The sequence below is a fragment of the Temnothorax nylanderi genome, unplaced genomic scaffold (assembly GCF_030848795.1).
Source record: "Temnothorax nylanderi isolate EJ_2023f unplaced genomic scaffold, tnyl_v1.0 TNYL_tig0157_pilon, whole genome shotgun sequence".
NCBI lineage: Eukaryota > Metazoa > Arthropoda > Insecta > Hymenoptera > Formicidae > Temnothorax > Temnothorax nylanderi.
This window is the reverse complement of record NW_027249219.1, coordinates 387301-402817: the sequence shown is the minus strand read 5'-3', so window position 1 is coordinate 402817 and position 15517 is coordinate 387301. Positions and strand designations below refer to the sequence as shown.

Genomic DNA, 15517 nt, shown 5'->3' with positions numbered 1-15517 from the left:
ATAAACGAAACACGTTGCACGCTCACGTACGGCCACGACGAGACTGAATTCAATGACGCTTCAGACGGTTGTAGAACGGAGAAGTCGCCAGAGAAAAATATAATGGCGGTATATAAAACTGATAGTCGCTTCCAGCGAAGTCTCGCGCTACAAAGGCGAGCGACGACGTCCGCTAGAATTTCGGCTGCTTGAATTTACAAACAAGTATCGCATATCATAATATAGAAGCGAGGCGCCGATGCTCCGGCCGACGTCGCATATACGACTCGAATATAAATGCGCGCGAAGAAATTATAGTATGATTTATACTTAAAAAACAATCTATCTACGCAGTACGTAAAAGACAAAGGAAAAAATGACGTCATCGGGACGATGATCGACTCGATAACGCGTCGAACCTGTCGGAACATGTTCGTCGTAAACAACATTTTTATGGGAAAAGGGGGTGTTATCGCGTAGACTAAACAATTTCGCGTTATTTTTTTATGACGCAGTACGCGAGACAAAGGAAGAAATGACGGATCGACGATGATCGACCGCATCAAAGCGATGATAAAAATTAAGGTAGGGATGGACATACATGCAAAGAAATTACATCATTCATTTAGGTGTAAAAAAAGCCTGTTTATTTAACTCTTCTTTTACATGATATATCTTACGTACTAAAAAACTAAAGCTGCGAGCTCACAATCGATGAGCTGATTCGTATTGAACGCATCGCTAGCGTATATTACATTCGACGCTTCCTTGGGATCCGTCACGGTGGACGCGATATCGGAGAACTGCGCAAACTTTGCATCGACCGTCGCAAGTATTCTGACCAAACGATCGAATCTCGCCTCGATGCACCGATCGAGATCGAACATACGACGCAACGTCGATTCGGTCATCATCAAGCGTACGTTTGCAGATTCAAGACGTATGAGTTTGACGTTATTAACCGACGTACAAACTCTCACCGTTAGCGGTCCAACATTTATAAAACTATGGACATCTTTGTAGTCGTTGCGAAAGAAATTCTGAATGTTTCGCCGTTGCTCGTAGAGTGCCTTCCACGTTTCGAGAGACAACAGCAGTTCCTTTCCTCGATGATCTCCAACTGCGATCTCCACGTAGCTCGGTGGGCCCACGTTGATACCAATTTCGAGGAATTTACATCCCGTAGCTGTCAGCGCGTATCGTCTGCCGAGTATGCGTACCGCGCGACGTTCCCGCGAAATGCTGTATAAAAGAAATGAAATTAGTTTATTTTCGTAAGTAATACAATTTGTAAAGATATAAAAACTGGGAGAGGCTCTATTTTTTTCTTAAAAGAAACTTACCTATTACATCTGGCCTCATACGTTTGAGTTTCAACGTCGTGAATCGGCACGTAATAATTCACGGCATTCGCGCGTTTTGCACCGTTGTTGCTGTTGCTGCTGCTGCTGCTGCATCCTTCAAAGGAGAACATTTTCGCTCTCTAGGCTCTGAGAAGTTGACCGTCAGTACAAGCGATCGCGACAAGACTGATCGTGTAAAATTAATCGAGTATACGCGGCAACACCGACATTCCAAAGTAATGATGTGGTGGGGGAAAGGGGGAGGGGGAATTAATGTTTATAATCGAACCTGTCGGGACATGTTCCGTAAACAAATTTTTTCCAGGAAAAGGGGGGGGGGTGGTTATCGCGTAGACTAAACAATCTATCTACGCAGTACGTAAAAAACAAAGGAAGAAATGACGGCATCGCGCATCGGGACGATGATCGACTCGATAACACGTCGAACCTGTCGGAACATGTTCGTCGTAAACAAATTTTTTCTACTCGAACGGTGATGATGGGGGAGGGGAGGGGGAGTAAGAAATAAAACATTATAAAAAGATATATATAATTTATTTTTCTGGCGATCATCGTTAACGATGTATTTCATTGGAAATGGGACGTTGGCGTCGCGCGCGACCACCAGTTAAATAGTTTTATTACATTTTGTAACGCGCAATTCTTGACATGTTTTCCGCATCGCATAGTATTGGCGTCATCTAGTTTATTCAAAGATTCGATATCTTCGTAATGCGCATCCAGAGTCTCGACGATTAGGTTTTTTTTTCTCGCATAATTCTCCAGCAGATCCACCAGCCATTCTCGTTTTGACATCCCTTGACGTACACGAGAGTCGGCATCTCGTCATCGTCGTCGTCGTCGTCTTCTTCGTCATCGTTTTCTTCTTCTACACCAAGCACAGCCGTGGTAATCAGGCGTTTCACCGTGCTGTACGGCACGTTTCCGTCTTCCCATCGTAATCCATGGTGATTCGCAATCAACCAGGTAGCGCACGATTTGTCGGATTTTGTGAGGAGATTCCACGGCATGGGGTACTCAAAAATGTGATGCGTCAGAACGCAGCCTTTTCTCAGCACCGCCACCTCCTTCACGACAAATTTCATCCCGACGAGGAATCCTTGCAGGTCCACGAACGTTGGTACGGACATGACGAGATTTCTTTACCTCCCTCTCGTCGATGCGTCAATCGAGAGGAATGACGCGACACTCTGATTTATACTTCCCCCTCCCTCCCTTGCCCCCCTCTAAATAATTGTATCGGAGAGTGATGGAAAGAGAGAGAGAGTAGATATTCACGTCGACGTTGCCGCGAAAACTCAGACTATTTTGCGCACCACGTTCGTCAACGGGTTGTACTCAATCACGCGGTCGTGTATGATGAGACAGTACGCGGAGGTATTCGGCGGTACGTTCTCCATGCAATCGAATTCTAATCTGACATCCTCGGTGGCGTTTTTGTCGGATTCGTTTTGGCGAGAGCAATCGATGATCACAAACGGGCCGTTACGTAGAAAAGTCGAAACGGTGAGACTCGGCTCGAGATATTTGTATCCGTAGTAGCCTTTGCAGAAACGCGCGTACATATCGTACAAAATCGCCCATCTGTGTTTATCAAAGTCCAAATTCAAGTCGTCGTACAGATAAACTTCCGAGTTTAGGTAGAGTTTTACGTTGGTCAAGTTGCAGTCGTCGAATCGGCTTGTGTCGGCGGACATGACGTTCTTCCGACCCGTCTGCAGAGCGAAGACGACGTATCGCGGTTTTTCGAGCTGAGTCGCGGTCTTAATAATCCACGAGTGCTTGGTCGTGTTCTGCAACAGGGGATACTCGTACAGATCCCACGAACGGAAACCCATACTTAGATATCGTCCGTTTTCCAAGGCGCGCAGCATCGACAGCTTGTTGATCTCCTTCAATACCACGTGAGGCATTCGCCATTGTATCTTGAGTATTTTGATGGTGGGCTCCAACGCGAGACTTCCCACCAGGGAATTGTTGTTGTTGTGCGATCGTATCAAGATCAATTCGTGACGAGCATTGATCACCACGCGTTTGTAATCCTCGCAAAATCCCAGTAACGTGTTGAGCGGTACGCAGAAATTGAAATATCCGTTCGGGTTATTCTGTGGCTCCCAGCCAGCGTTTCTCAGGATTACGCTTCTGTCGGATGATACCGTAACGTAGTTCTTGAGCGTGCTGGTTATTCCTACGTTTCTGCAGCGATCAATCTCCACGCCGTCGAGCTCGTATCGAATCTCATCGAACATGAACGCGACGCAATTAGTCCCCAGTACCACATTATCGACTTGGTCGGCTACTCTGGTCACCGTCAATGTTCCTTCGACGTAGAGAAAACTTTCGCACGGCAACGTATACAGATCCTGCTGTTGTATGGGTATTCGTATCTCGTCGCTATACTCGAACGTTGTGTTGGCGTACGGGTTGTACGTGTGAGTCTCGATCTTGGCGATGCGATCGTCGAAGACCGGCTCGCCGCCGATGTTGAGAATTTCAGTCATCGTTCAGATGTTTCGCACCGCGAATCCCAGAGATTGTAAACGTTCAACGCGTTGAGCTTCTTTCTCGTCTCTTGTTTAACGCCGCCGAATGTCGACTTGACGATATCGTCGATCGGCGCAGCCGTAAAGATATTACTGTTGTTATCTGTCGCGTGCTCCGAGTCGTTCAACACTAGCATCTCATATGTTGCGCGTACACTCACGCTCACGCACACGGCTGCCGCGTTATCGCTCTCGCCGTCGTACGTGCAATCTGACGGTGATCTCTTCTCCGCGAAAATCGAGCAATCGTCCGTCTTGATCAGCGACGCGTATCGTTAGATCAGTAACGCTCCGCGCGATGATCGGCAGGTAAATGATCTGCGCCGGGGTTTCCGATATCTTATATCCCGGTGGTACGCTCGGTGAAAACTCGTGTATCGTATGAACGCGTTTGCCGTTGCTGTACGCACCCGCGGTCACGTTACACTCCACGCGGATAATGTTTACGTTGATAATATTAATCGGTGCGTCCGATTCGTACCAATGTCCCGGCTGCAATACACGCGTCGACGAGAATCCCAGCAGCGATCCGACGTTGTTCGGTTTGTTAAAGTTCACTCTGAAAGCGCACTTGATCTTGCTCTTCATCGTATTGTAATTTGCGCGGAGCACTATCGGGTATTCCGCGGCCTCGTCTTCGTAGCCGTTCGCGCGAACGGTCTCCTCTCGCGCGATATTCGCGACCGACGTATGATCGTCGTCGTTGGAACAAACCACGCGTCGCGGACGTTTCCGTGAAATTTCACGTTTCAAAAACTCGTGTATGGCCCGTATCTCGTACGATCCCTCGGGAATCGTAATTTCCGTGTCATCCTCGTCGAAATAAAATTTATTATTCAAAGAATTCACGTTCGAAATCGTGTGATAAGCCTCAAAACACGTTAGACCGAGCTCGTAGTCACCGTCGCTCAGATCCACGGCGGGAAAATAGTGCTCCGCGAGGATGCTGCTTTTCCCGGTCAGCGTGAACGTTATAGACATGTCGACGGGAGCTGTTCGACGAACACTGAGTCTCCACACGGTGCGTCGTCAGGTTTTAAGTCAGCGCCGGACGATCGACGATCGTCCGGAGAAATTGCAAGCACAATTGTCCACAGATGCTCTGATCGTATCGCTGATAAGACGTGTGATTGTACTCGATCTTCGTCACACTCGGTCCGAAATATCGCACCAGTTCTTTCGGTGGTCGAATATTGCCGAAACTGTCGAAATATACGACTCGATCTCCCCTCTTGGCGTACGCTACCCAATGGGTGCCGGGGCCCGCTGCATCGTCCAAATTCATGATACCGCTCTCGTTTCGACGTACGCCATCGACGGTCGGTAACGAATCACGCATGAAAACACCTCTGAAGAATGGTACGCGCATTCGCTTTGCCAATCGACTCAATTGTACGTTAGTCGTAATACCCGCGGGCATATTTAACGTCTTTTTGACGTTTTTTTTCTTTCTAATCTCCAACGCTACTTTTCGCCCGCGTTTGTGCGGGCCGAGATACAATCCTTGTCCATATTTGTACGGAGCGAGATAAAGTCCGCGACCTTCCATGGCGCGATTGTGACGTTGCGTCTCTTCCAGCTGACGCCGCGCGGCTTTGCTAGCGTTCACCGCCGTTGTAATTCCGGCCGCTCCGCCGGCCAGAGAACCGAGAACTCCCAACAACGGTAGAATCGGCAATACGCCACTTCGTTTCGCTGTCGGAAGTATCCGTTTCTTCGTCGACCTTTTCCTCGTTCGTGTTTTCCGTGTTTTCAAACCCATTCCGAGCTTCGTCTTAGCCTTCATGGCCGCCCAGACGGCTGTAGCGGCTGCCCTCTCTCCGAGAGCCGAATCTCTCGCGATGACGCGTTCTAGCGCTCTGTCGGCGAGTATCTTGTCCGCCGCGTGTCTCTCGGTGAGCTCTTTGCTACGCGAATAGGCTATGTCGTGCTCGCGACACGCCGCGTCCAATGGATTTACACCCGGATCACCTCTAGCCAATCGTTTTTGTAGACGAGTACCCGGAACGCAAAACTGATAGCCGGGAATTTGCAATTCGATCGGAAGTGCACCTATCGCGCGATTAAACAGGCCTCTACCTGTTTTTATTTTCGTTGACATTCGCCGCAATTCTTAATCAACGGGGCGGGACCGTCGATGTGCGTTCGCTGCCACGGTTGATTGTAATGTGTGTCACAGCGACGATAGGTCTGAACCTCCAAATCCGTCTTTATATGCTCCGGAAGCTTGTCCCACACGTAGTGGACGTGATCACCGCACATTTGCAACAAAACGGCTTTCGGCACGAATTGCAGCTGTTCGGCGCTAAAATCGCGAATGTCCGAAGGTCTCGACAGCAGGACGAACATCTTTGCGACTGAGCGATTCGCGGTGCCGCGCACCTATAAATTGACGTTCGAACGAAAGTTCGATTCAGTCGGCAATGCTAAGAGAAAAAAGAAATGAGATTCGTGCGACAACCGTTGGCGATTCGCGTGACGAATTGCGACGACAGATCACGGCCGATGGAGGGCAACGCGGAGAGGCGCAGACACGGTACGATGCTGCCGACTACTATACGCGCGATCATTTGCGGTCCCTCGAATTGCGGTAAAACCAACGTTCTGATAAGTTTACTGGAAAGTCCGCACGGTGTACGTTTCGAGAATGTGTACGTGTACTCGAAATTGCTGCGACAACCGAAATACCGATATCTGGAGAATTTATTGACATCGATCGACGAAATCGGATACTACACCTTCTCCAATAACAGTGACGTCATTCCACCGAGCGACGCGCGTCCAAACTCGATCTTCGTCTTTGATGACGTGGCGTGCGATAAGCAAGACGCGGTGAGAGAGTATTTCTCAATGGGGAGGCACTCGAGCGTTGACTCCTTCTATCTCTGTCAGACGTACGCGAGAATACCTAAACATCTGATACGCGACAACGCGAACCTGCTGATCCTGTTCAAACAGGATGGTACCAATTTGAAACACGTGTACAACGATCACGTAAATACCGACATGCCATACGACGAATTTTGCTCGTTGTGCCACGATTGTTGGCAACAAAAGTACGGATTCGTAGTGATAGACAAGGACAGCGCGCTTTTGAACGGCCGATACAGAAAAGGATTTAACGTGTTCGCGATACCACAAAAGCGATCAGTCGTTGCCGATACCTCGTCGGAGGTGAAACGTTAGCGTTATAGAGACATCGACACTCTGCTTTGTTTTCCCCGCGATGGCCGCGATCAACGGGAGCGAGAATATTCGCGAACGCGAGAAGATCGTGAAAGAGATTGCGAAAACGAGTGATTCGATTCGCAAGAAACTTCGCGCTTTGAAGACCGGTAAGATCGAGAAGGACATTGAGTTGGACACGCACTTTAAGCCCCTCATCGGACCGCTGCAAAAGATCGTCGACAACTCGATCGCGGTGAAGGAGGAGCCTGAAAGCGTCGCTGACGCGGGGATGGAAACGTTACCCGATCAACAGCGCGAAGAGGAGGATGCGATGTCGAGAAAGAGGAGACGAGATAGCTCCTGGTCGAATCGCTTCGGATCGACGCCGCTTAATTTTCTTAAATCGAAACGATCGAAAGTTGCTCCACTAAATGTACCTGCACTGATAACCTCTACACCGTCCGCGGCGACGCGAACCGTACAACGTACAAGTTCCGAATCACTCGCGAGCGGCGATGATGATGATGATGATGATGATGATTTCGAAAGCGTAAACACAAGTAATCTTGAGACGTCCATTCGAAAGCAGTTGCAGACAGCGGAGGGTCGAGAAATATTTGAAGAATCAAAGCGAGATCACTTGGGTCCGTTGGGCCAAAAGTACATCGGAAATGCTTTGAGCGACAATCAAAAGGTTATAGACTACGTGTACGGCGTTCGTTTCGACAACGATGGAATGATGCTCGGCAATAAACGTTTTGACGTGGACAAGGCGGATAACATAATTATCGGCGACGTACGATATATCGGCACATCTGGTCTTTACGAGTTGATCTTCAAGAGTCAACCCAATGACGACATCTACACGGAGGACGATAAGCAAACGTACAAGAGCATCCTGTTGGAGACGAGTGCTCATAAACGCAAACACAATGCGCATGCTCCATTACTGGGCAACAGGGGATACAAGTATAGATATGTAATCGCACCGTTGATATCTATCGAATCAGAAAGAAAAAATCTGGAAAGGGATTATCCATGCCTCGCGCGATGACGCTAACCGACAATAAGATCGACTACGTGCACTGGGACGACCCCAACGAGCTGGTGGATCGTCTCCGATTGCTCGACGCTTCGCGCCACGCTGGCAACAATGCTCACGACAACGAGATCATGTCGATCATCGAGGAACTTCGCGAAGCCGGGCTTATTATAAATTAAACCATGCGTCGGCGAACCATTCAATCAGCATTGAAATGCGATCAACAAGTTTGGCATATCGCTCGGAAGAGACGGGGCGGAACCGTACCATCGATGGAGCGGATTAATGAGAAATTTCGTGCGCGATAACGCTCTGTGTCGCACCGTTACGGACTTTGACGCAAGGTCGCGGAAGATTCGCCGCGTGGCGCAACCAGAGGCTGACGATGACGCGGTTAATAAACTATACGTTGATCAATTCTTTAAAATGTTGAGCAATCAACGAAAAGAATCAGACGAGAAGCTGACTGCATTCGAGAAGGATCTGCAAGCGTTACGGACTACGATAAACGAGCTTCGCCATTCGACTATCGTTGAATCAGACGCAACAACGAACAACAATGGACAAACGGTTCAGCAGAAACGACTATCGAAAGGCGGCGAGTGAAGAGAGGCAACGGTTAATTGACGACGGCGACGACGAAAACGAACGATTCGAGAACGGTTGTCGGACGGCTGTCTAGCGGTTCAAGAACGGTTATCGGACGGTTGTCGAACGGTTCAAAACAGCTTAAAAACGATTACGAGCGGTTTAGAAACAGCTGCGAACTACGCGGAGACAGGAAAGGCTACAAACGGCTAAAGAACGACGACGACGACGACGACGACGACGACGAATGGAAATAAACGGTTAACAAACGGAAATAAACGACTCAGGAACGGCTAACGAGCAGTTATAAACGGCAACAAAAAACATGACATCGCTAAAACCGACGGACGTAAAAATATCGAGCAAGAACGACTCGTTGAGGAACTGCACGCTCCGGCGAGAAGAAATTTTCCCCGAAGACACGTCATAGTGCGAGGGTACGATGACCTGTGGCAGGCTGACATCGTCGAGATGCGTCCGTACTCACGTTTCAAACGGAGGCTACCACTACATACTTACCGTCATCGATGTATTGAGCAAGCACGCGTGGGCCGTGCCACTCAAGGGTAAAGGCGGAAGCGAAACAGCTAACGCTGTCGCTGAGATCATTCGACGCAGCGGGAGGTGCCCTAGTAACCTACAAACCGATATGGGGAAGGAATTTTACAACACCGACGTGCAACGTCTCGTGAGGAAACACGGTATCAATCATTATTCCACATATTCGGTATTGAAGGCGTCGGTCGTCGAGCGATTCAATCGCACGCTCAAAGAACGACATGTGGAAGATGTTTACGCTCAATGAAAGTTACAAATGGGTCGGCGCCTTGCCGCGACTCGTATCGGATTACAACGCGCGCAAGCATCGAACCATCGGCATGCGACCCGTCGACGTTACCCCCGCGATCGCTGAAAAACTCTTGGCTACGGTGTACAGCGCGATAAAGATCGCGGGCCCGGCAAAAGTTCAAAACGGGCGACTCGGTACTCGTCAGCAAATACAAGACAATTTTCGAGAATGGTTACACGCCGAATTGACCACCGAGGTGTTTAAGAGCCGTAGAGTGCACATATCAATCCCGTAACCTATCTACTCGAGGACTATCGTGGAAAATCCGTCGCTGGAGCGTTCTACGAGCACGAGTTGCAATCGCGCGACGTATCCTGACGTGTATCTCGTAGAGAAAGTACTGCGCAGGAAGGGCGACGAGGTTTACGTGAAATGGCTGGGATTCGATGGATCGCACAACTCTTGGATACAACAAAGAACATGTCATTTGATTCGTGGCAAACTGTATTTTATTCTTAATATAAAAAATGATACATGTAAAGTGTTTGAAATATGTAAATACATATAAAGTATATAATAAAATATTAAATACGCATATGTAGAATATCTTTATTAATATTCCTTTATCTATTGTAATACATACATACATTTATATGTTATACTACTACATACATTACATATATATTGTAGTGTACAAACATATATACATACATACATACATACATACATACATACAGACATACATACATACATACATACATTACTTACATACATACATACATACATACATACATACATACATACATACATATATTATATGTTATACTACTACATTATATTACGTTACATACATACATATGTCATGTTATACTATTACATATAGTACATACATATATACATACATACATAAATTATACTATATACATTGCATACATACATGCATAGGGTTATGTGGGGTGATGTGCAACACTTTCACGCGTTGCTCGGAAAACATATCCAAAAAAATCAAATTCTTGAATATATCATGGCTGTATAATGTAGAGGAAGGAAAATACTAAAATTCTGCGTGATTAGATTTTCAAAATTTTAAATTTTTCCTAAAAATTTTCGAGTTTTCAAAACGTCTGTTTTAGCATTTTCAAATTTTCTTGGGGTGATGTGCAACACAGGTAAAATTAAGGTAAAAAATGCATGAATATCGACATCAATCGACTTAAATGTTAATTTGGGCTTCTTAAATACAAATTAATCGAAATCTGGTGAACAAAAAATTTCACGGTGTTGTAATCGACCTGAAAAAAAAAAAATCATTTTTTATTTGATTGTCTTATTTATTTATCGCTTAAAAATTAATATAATGAAAGGAAAAACGCAAAAAAAATTTATTTTTCATCATCTGAATCGCAGTTGTCACAAGTAAAATAGTTGCGACCATTGCATGTCGACACATTTCACATCATGTTGCCATCACCCCAACACGCTATTTTGCGCGGACTGGCGTGACACCAACACAATGTAAGAAAATCACAAAATCGCTTTGGATTATCAAAAGTACTTGAAAAACTAACAATATAAAAATATTTACCTATAAGATGACTAAACCAATTCACGAAATCACTATGAATGTGAAAAAGCAAAAATTACATTCAGCTCGAGAATTTAACTCGCTTTTCGTACAGCAAACCAGGGTGCGTGCTATCTCGCGAGTTATTTATCTAAACAAGGTACTGTCCAACACAAACAGATGGCAGTATGCGGTTCTGTCAAATGTCGACATGCAGACCAGGAATGGAAACGTTGCACATCACCCACACAACCCTACATTATATTACATACATTGCATCATTATATTACATACGTGTAGACATTACGTTATATTCGGTAATGTCCCCACGGCAACGTATCGGTCGAATCCGGCACGATATATCGCTTATCGTCGTACGGACTCAGAGCGATTTTCGTCTTACTGAGTAGTGTACACTTCGTGCATTTTCGATCTTATGCACGACTGCGGTCGAGTCATTTCGATCTCATCGTTCAGACACCGCGTGTAGTCCGTCGAACGTGATGGTGCGCGCGATGACGTGCTTTTGACACCTTTCGCTTTTTTACAGTCTTTTTTGCCATCGACTCGCAAGGCGTACATTTTCGCCCTAAGTCCAACGAATTCGGTCATAATGGCGCCGTTGTTTTTCGTCCTTCATCAGGCCCGGCACTTTTTTATTCACGAGAGGCATACCATAAGCGTTATCTACCGCGTAATCACTCGTGTCGAACCTGACTATATCATGTTCATTTTCTCATACCGTCGTCGCACTCGATATGATAAATCAAACTGTCCGTGTCGGTATACATGATTCTACACGAGTCGCGGGTACAGGGGAGACATGTACTCGTGGTGAATTCGTATAGGCACACCTTCGACAGGTCGAGGATGCACTGCCGACGTAGATCGGTTTGTCGAATTTCACCTCGAGTTTGCGCAGTTCGACGGCTACCAGATTTTTTCGAAACACGCTCCTGCGGTGGAAATTTGGTCGCGCGATCATTGCCTCCGCGCCGTATCGTCCGTCCCACTTCGTCAGTAACTTTACATCGACGGATTGCGTACATTCTCCATCGTTTTCCCGAAAACTGCATTATTCATTATTTATATAATTTTTTCGAACTCATTTTTGGCCTGTGTTCTAAATTTTGTATTGAGTTCGATGTAAGCGCGGAGCCACGCAGATTGAGCGAATTGTAATACGCGATGTATTTTTTTTGACGCGAAGGCCGTGGCGTGTGCACTGCTGTAGATTGCGATAATGAATGACGTAACGCTCCTTATCGTGCACCGTGGCGAGAAGTTTGTCTTGTCGTTTGCCGGGCGGTTTATCGCGCATCGGACAGAACGGTAGGTCAGTGTGCGCGTCGTGTTTATCCGCAGGATACTCTAGATCGACCTCGAGAATATAGCCCGTAGGCGAATCCAAAGCGATCGCTCTAAAATCGAATTTTGACACGTCTTTGACCCATCGAAACTCCGCGTAGGGCATGGCCGACACATCGCCCAGCCGTACAAGTTGTTGACATCGAAGTACATTAGGACGACGACGGTTTTGATGGATCGTACGACTGCATATATTTGTTGTTGGCCTGCGCGTATCTGCCGGAACATTGACTCAGACCGCCGCAAATACCACGTTCGATAAACATAACCATGTCAATGTCGGTCAGCAGTTCGAAATTGATACACGTATGTTTCAAATGGCGTCCCACGTAAAGCCTGGTAAAGTGTAGTAAGTACGCGGGATCAAGTCCGTAACTCGCGACGCAGCTGTCGCGGAAATTTTCAAACACGTCGGCCAACAACAAGACATCGGTTTTCAGGTACGATCGCTGTATTCGCCCAGGGTTCGAACGGAGAATCGCTGCATACGTTCGCGGCGTGCGCGTAATCGCCTCTCGATACGGTTTCACCGGTCAAGGAACTGTAAAATGATCGGCGCGGCGGTAAACACGTATCCTCCAGCTTTTCGACGCTGTCCACGTATTCGTATGGAAAGACACCTTTTCGCGTCAATAATTTGAAATTGTCGTCGGATAACGCGGAAAATTTGGAACGTATAATTTTTTAATTTATCCTTGTCGAGGAAGGATCCAAGTTTGCGAGACTCGCGCTCAGAAATTTGTACGATTCAATGAATCCTTAATTTTATGTCGCTTCGCGAATCTGATCTGTCGGCTGTGTCTTTCACATGCTTCGTGAATGAGATGTACTTTTTCCTTTGTTTATAGGCAGTACATCGATCGAGCCTTCGAACGCGGCAGCTATCTCCTTGATAATAAGTGTGCGTCCATAGCCCGATAGATTGTGAAAAATGACTGGTATGAAGTGAGAATCCTTATAATTCAGATTGCACGTCGAATGTGCCGGACCTCTATAACGCCCGGTCAGGTGGCAATGATCGCGTACACGATTATCATCCGGCGCGAACGGTTTTTTCGCAAATGTGACATTGCGGTCGCGCTCGGTGAAATGTCTCCCGCTCGTCTCGCGTTAGCTCTACCATGCACACAATGTCGGACAAGATGGTTCTTTACGCGATGCGCCAATCCTTTGAGTTCCTCGGCGAACCCACGCGACGCATCGTTATCGCGACGAAATCGATACGCTGATAACGTTTCGTCGTACGAGCACTGTACGTAGTATGCTATACTACATACCCAATGATGTTGATAGGCGTATGACGTGTGTTCCGTCTCCGGTTGTGTCTTCTTCAGCACGCACTCCAGATCGGCGGACACCACGAAGGGAAGTCGCTCTTTCCTGCTGTGGTTCTTGAAGCTCAGTCAGCCACTTGTTGTCCTCGCTCGGTAGTCTGATGGCGCATTTGTTTACCTTTCGACATTCCACAGTGTGAGACTGCAATTTGTCGCTCGAACTAAATAGTGAAGACATCTGCAAAAAAGAAACACACAATTATTATATATTTTTATACACAAAATATAAATTTGTATATATTTTATTTAATAGAAGTATAGATACTTACCGATCACAAAAGTATTTCCGACTATGATGCTTGCTCAATTGCGAGCTCACGAGGCGGGATATGATTCTTGATCCACGCAAAATGTCCAACATTGTTGTCCCGTGGGTCCTGCACGTACAGCAGATTCACGTGTTTGTTACTCGTGCGATCGGTAAGCCGTATTGGAAGAACGGTTGACGTCTTCTGTCCCTCGATGGTATAGACGTTAACGGATATATTGTTGAGTCGTTCGAAATGTTTAATCTGACTCAACGTCATTGGGAACTCAATGTCTCGTACGTTAATACCATTGAATAATGCGGGTATGATGATTCCAGATCTGAATTTCTTTCGGCTGGATGCAGAGCAGCCGTCACTGCCCACGCAAAACACGCATTGTCCATTGATCGCACATTGATTACCGCGTTTTTCAATTTAATGTCTTGATGCAATTGCAAGTGACACCCGCGCGCAAAGGATTGTACCTGTTGACGTTCACCGTCAAATTGAGGATTCGCGTCAACGCCCACTCACTGTCGCGTTCCTGGAACTCCTCGAGGGACGTTAATGTGGGCTCGATAACTTGCCGCTCGTACCACTCGCGCAAGTGCGTGGTACGACAGAGTTCATAGTTTCTCGTAGTAATACTTTTATTCGCACGTTTATCACCCGCCACAAATTCTCCGTTGAACGCGGTGTTCACTTTGACACAGTTATGTGTTTTTATAATGTCTCGCACTCGCTTGCACACTACGCTGCAGGCGTCCTTCCAAAAACTGTCGCGGATCTATATGGTCTGTATTAATTACCGCACCGGTCATTATCCGCGTTTCGAACGCTACATCGATTTCTCGCCATACGAGTTCTGTCGCGCGCGTGTCGCCACTGTTACCGGTGTCCGCATAATCACCACCGCTACGGATAAATTGTCTTTCCAATCGCGTCTTCGCACCCTCGAGTCGCGCGATTCTGGCAACCAACTTTTGCCTCCGTCCGATCGAGGATTGCCTCTGTCCGATCGAGAGCCGCGGACGTTTGGCACGACAGCCTTCTTCGAGCTGCTTGATGAATTCCGCGCATTGCAGCGCCCATGTGAAAAATTCACCCAAGGTAGCTACTTGGTCGGACAGCTCCAATAGATCACGTTCGGTTTGCTCGAATTGATCCATGTTTGATCACTTTCGCACCAGTTCTTTTATTATATCGCTCCACAGAGTCTCTCTTACAGAGCAACGTACACGTGCTAATGTTCGATCATAAAATAAACTGCAATACTTGTCGACCGATGTATCGCTCTCAAATCATACTACTGCGGCTCGACGCGCTTCATTCCTCGTTATATACCCTTTGCCCTTTCTCTCGCTCCAACTGATTTTTGAAAGATCTTTTCCTTTGTCTCGCGTACTGCGTAGATAGATTGTTTAGTCTACGCGATAACACCTACTTTTCCTAAAGAAAATTTGTTTACGGCGCCCGCGAAACATGTCCCGACAGGTTCGATGCGTCATCGACTATCCTTCGCTGAATAC

General features: G+C 46.9%; 2 protein-coding genes across 2 annotated transcripts; both read right to left on the bottom strand.

The window, feature by feature from the left end:
- Positions 1–603: 603 nt before the first annotated feature.
- LOC139777667 (uncharacterized) lies at positions 604–1436 on the bottom strand. The gene is made up of 2 exons (XM_071715229.1): positions 1405–1436; positions 604–1308 (listed from the first exon to the last, which is right to left on the bottom strand). The coding sequence occupies exons 1-2, from the start codon at positions 1434–1436 to the stop codon at positions 663–665; spliced, it is 678 nt and encodes a 225-aa protein (XP_071571330.1). The 3' UTR covers positions 604–662.
- A 1205-nt stretch (positions 1437–2641) lies between these two features.
- Positions 2642–3844, bottom strand: LOC139777666 (uncharacterized). Its single transcript, XM_071715228.1, has 2 exons — positions 3744–3844; positions 2642–3539 (listed from the first exon to the last, which is right to left on the bottom strand). Exons 1-2 carry the CDS (start codon positions 3842–3844, stop codon positions 2642–2644), a joined length of 999 nt encoding a protein of 332 aa, XP_071571329.1.
- Positions 3845–15517: the final 11673 nt, after the last annotated feature.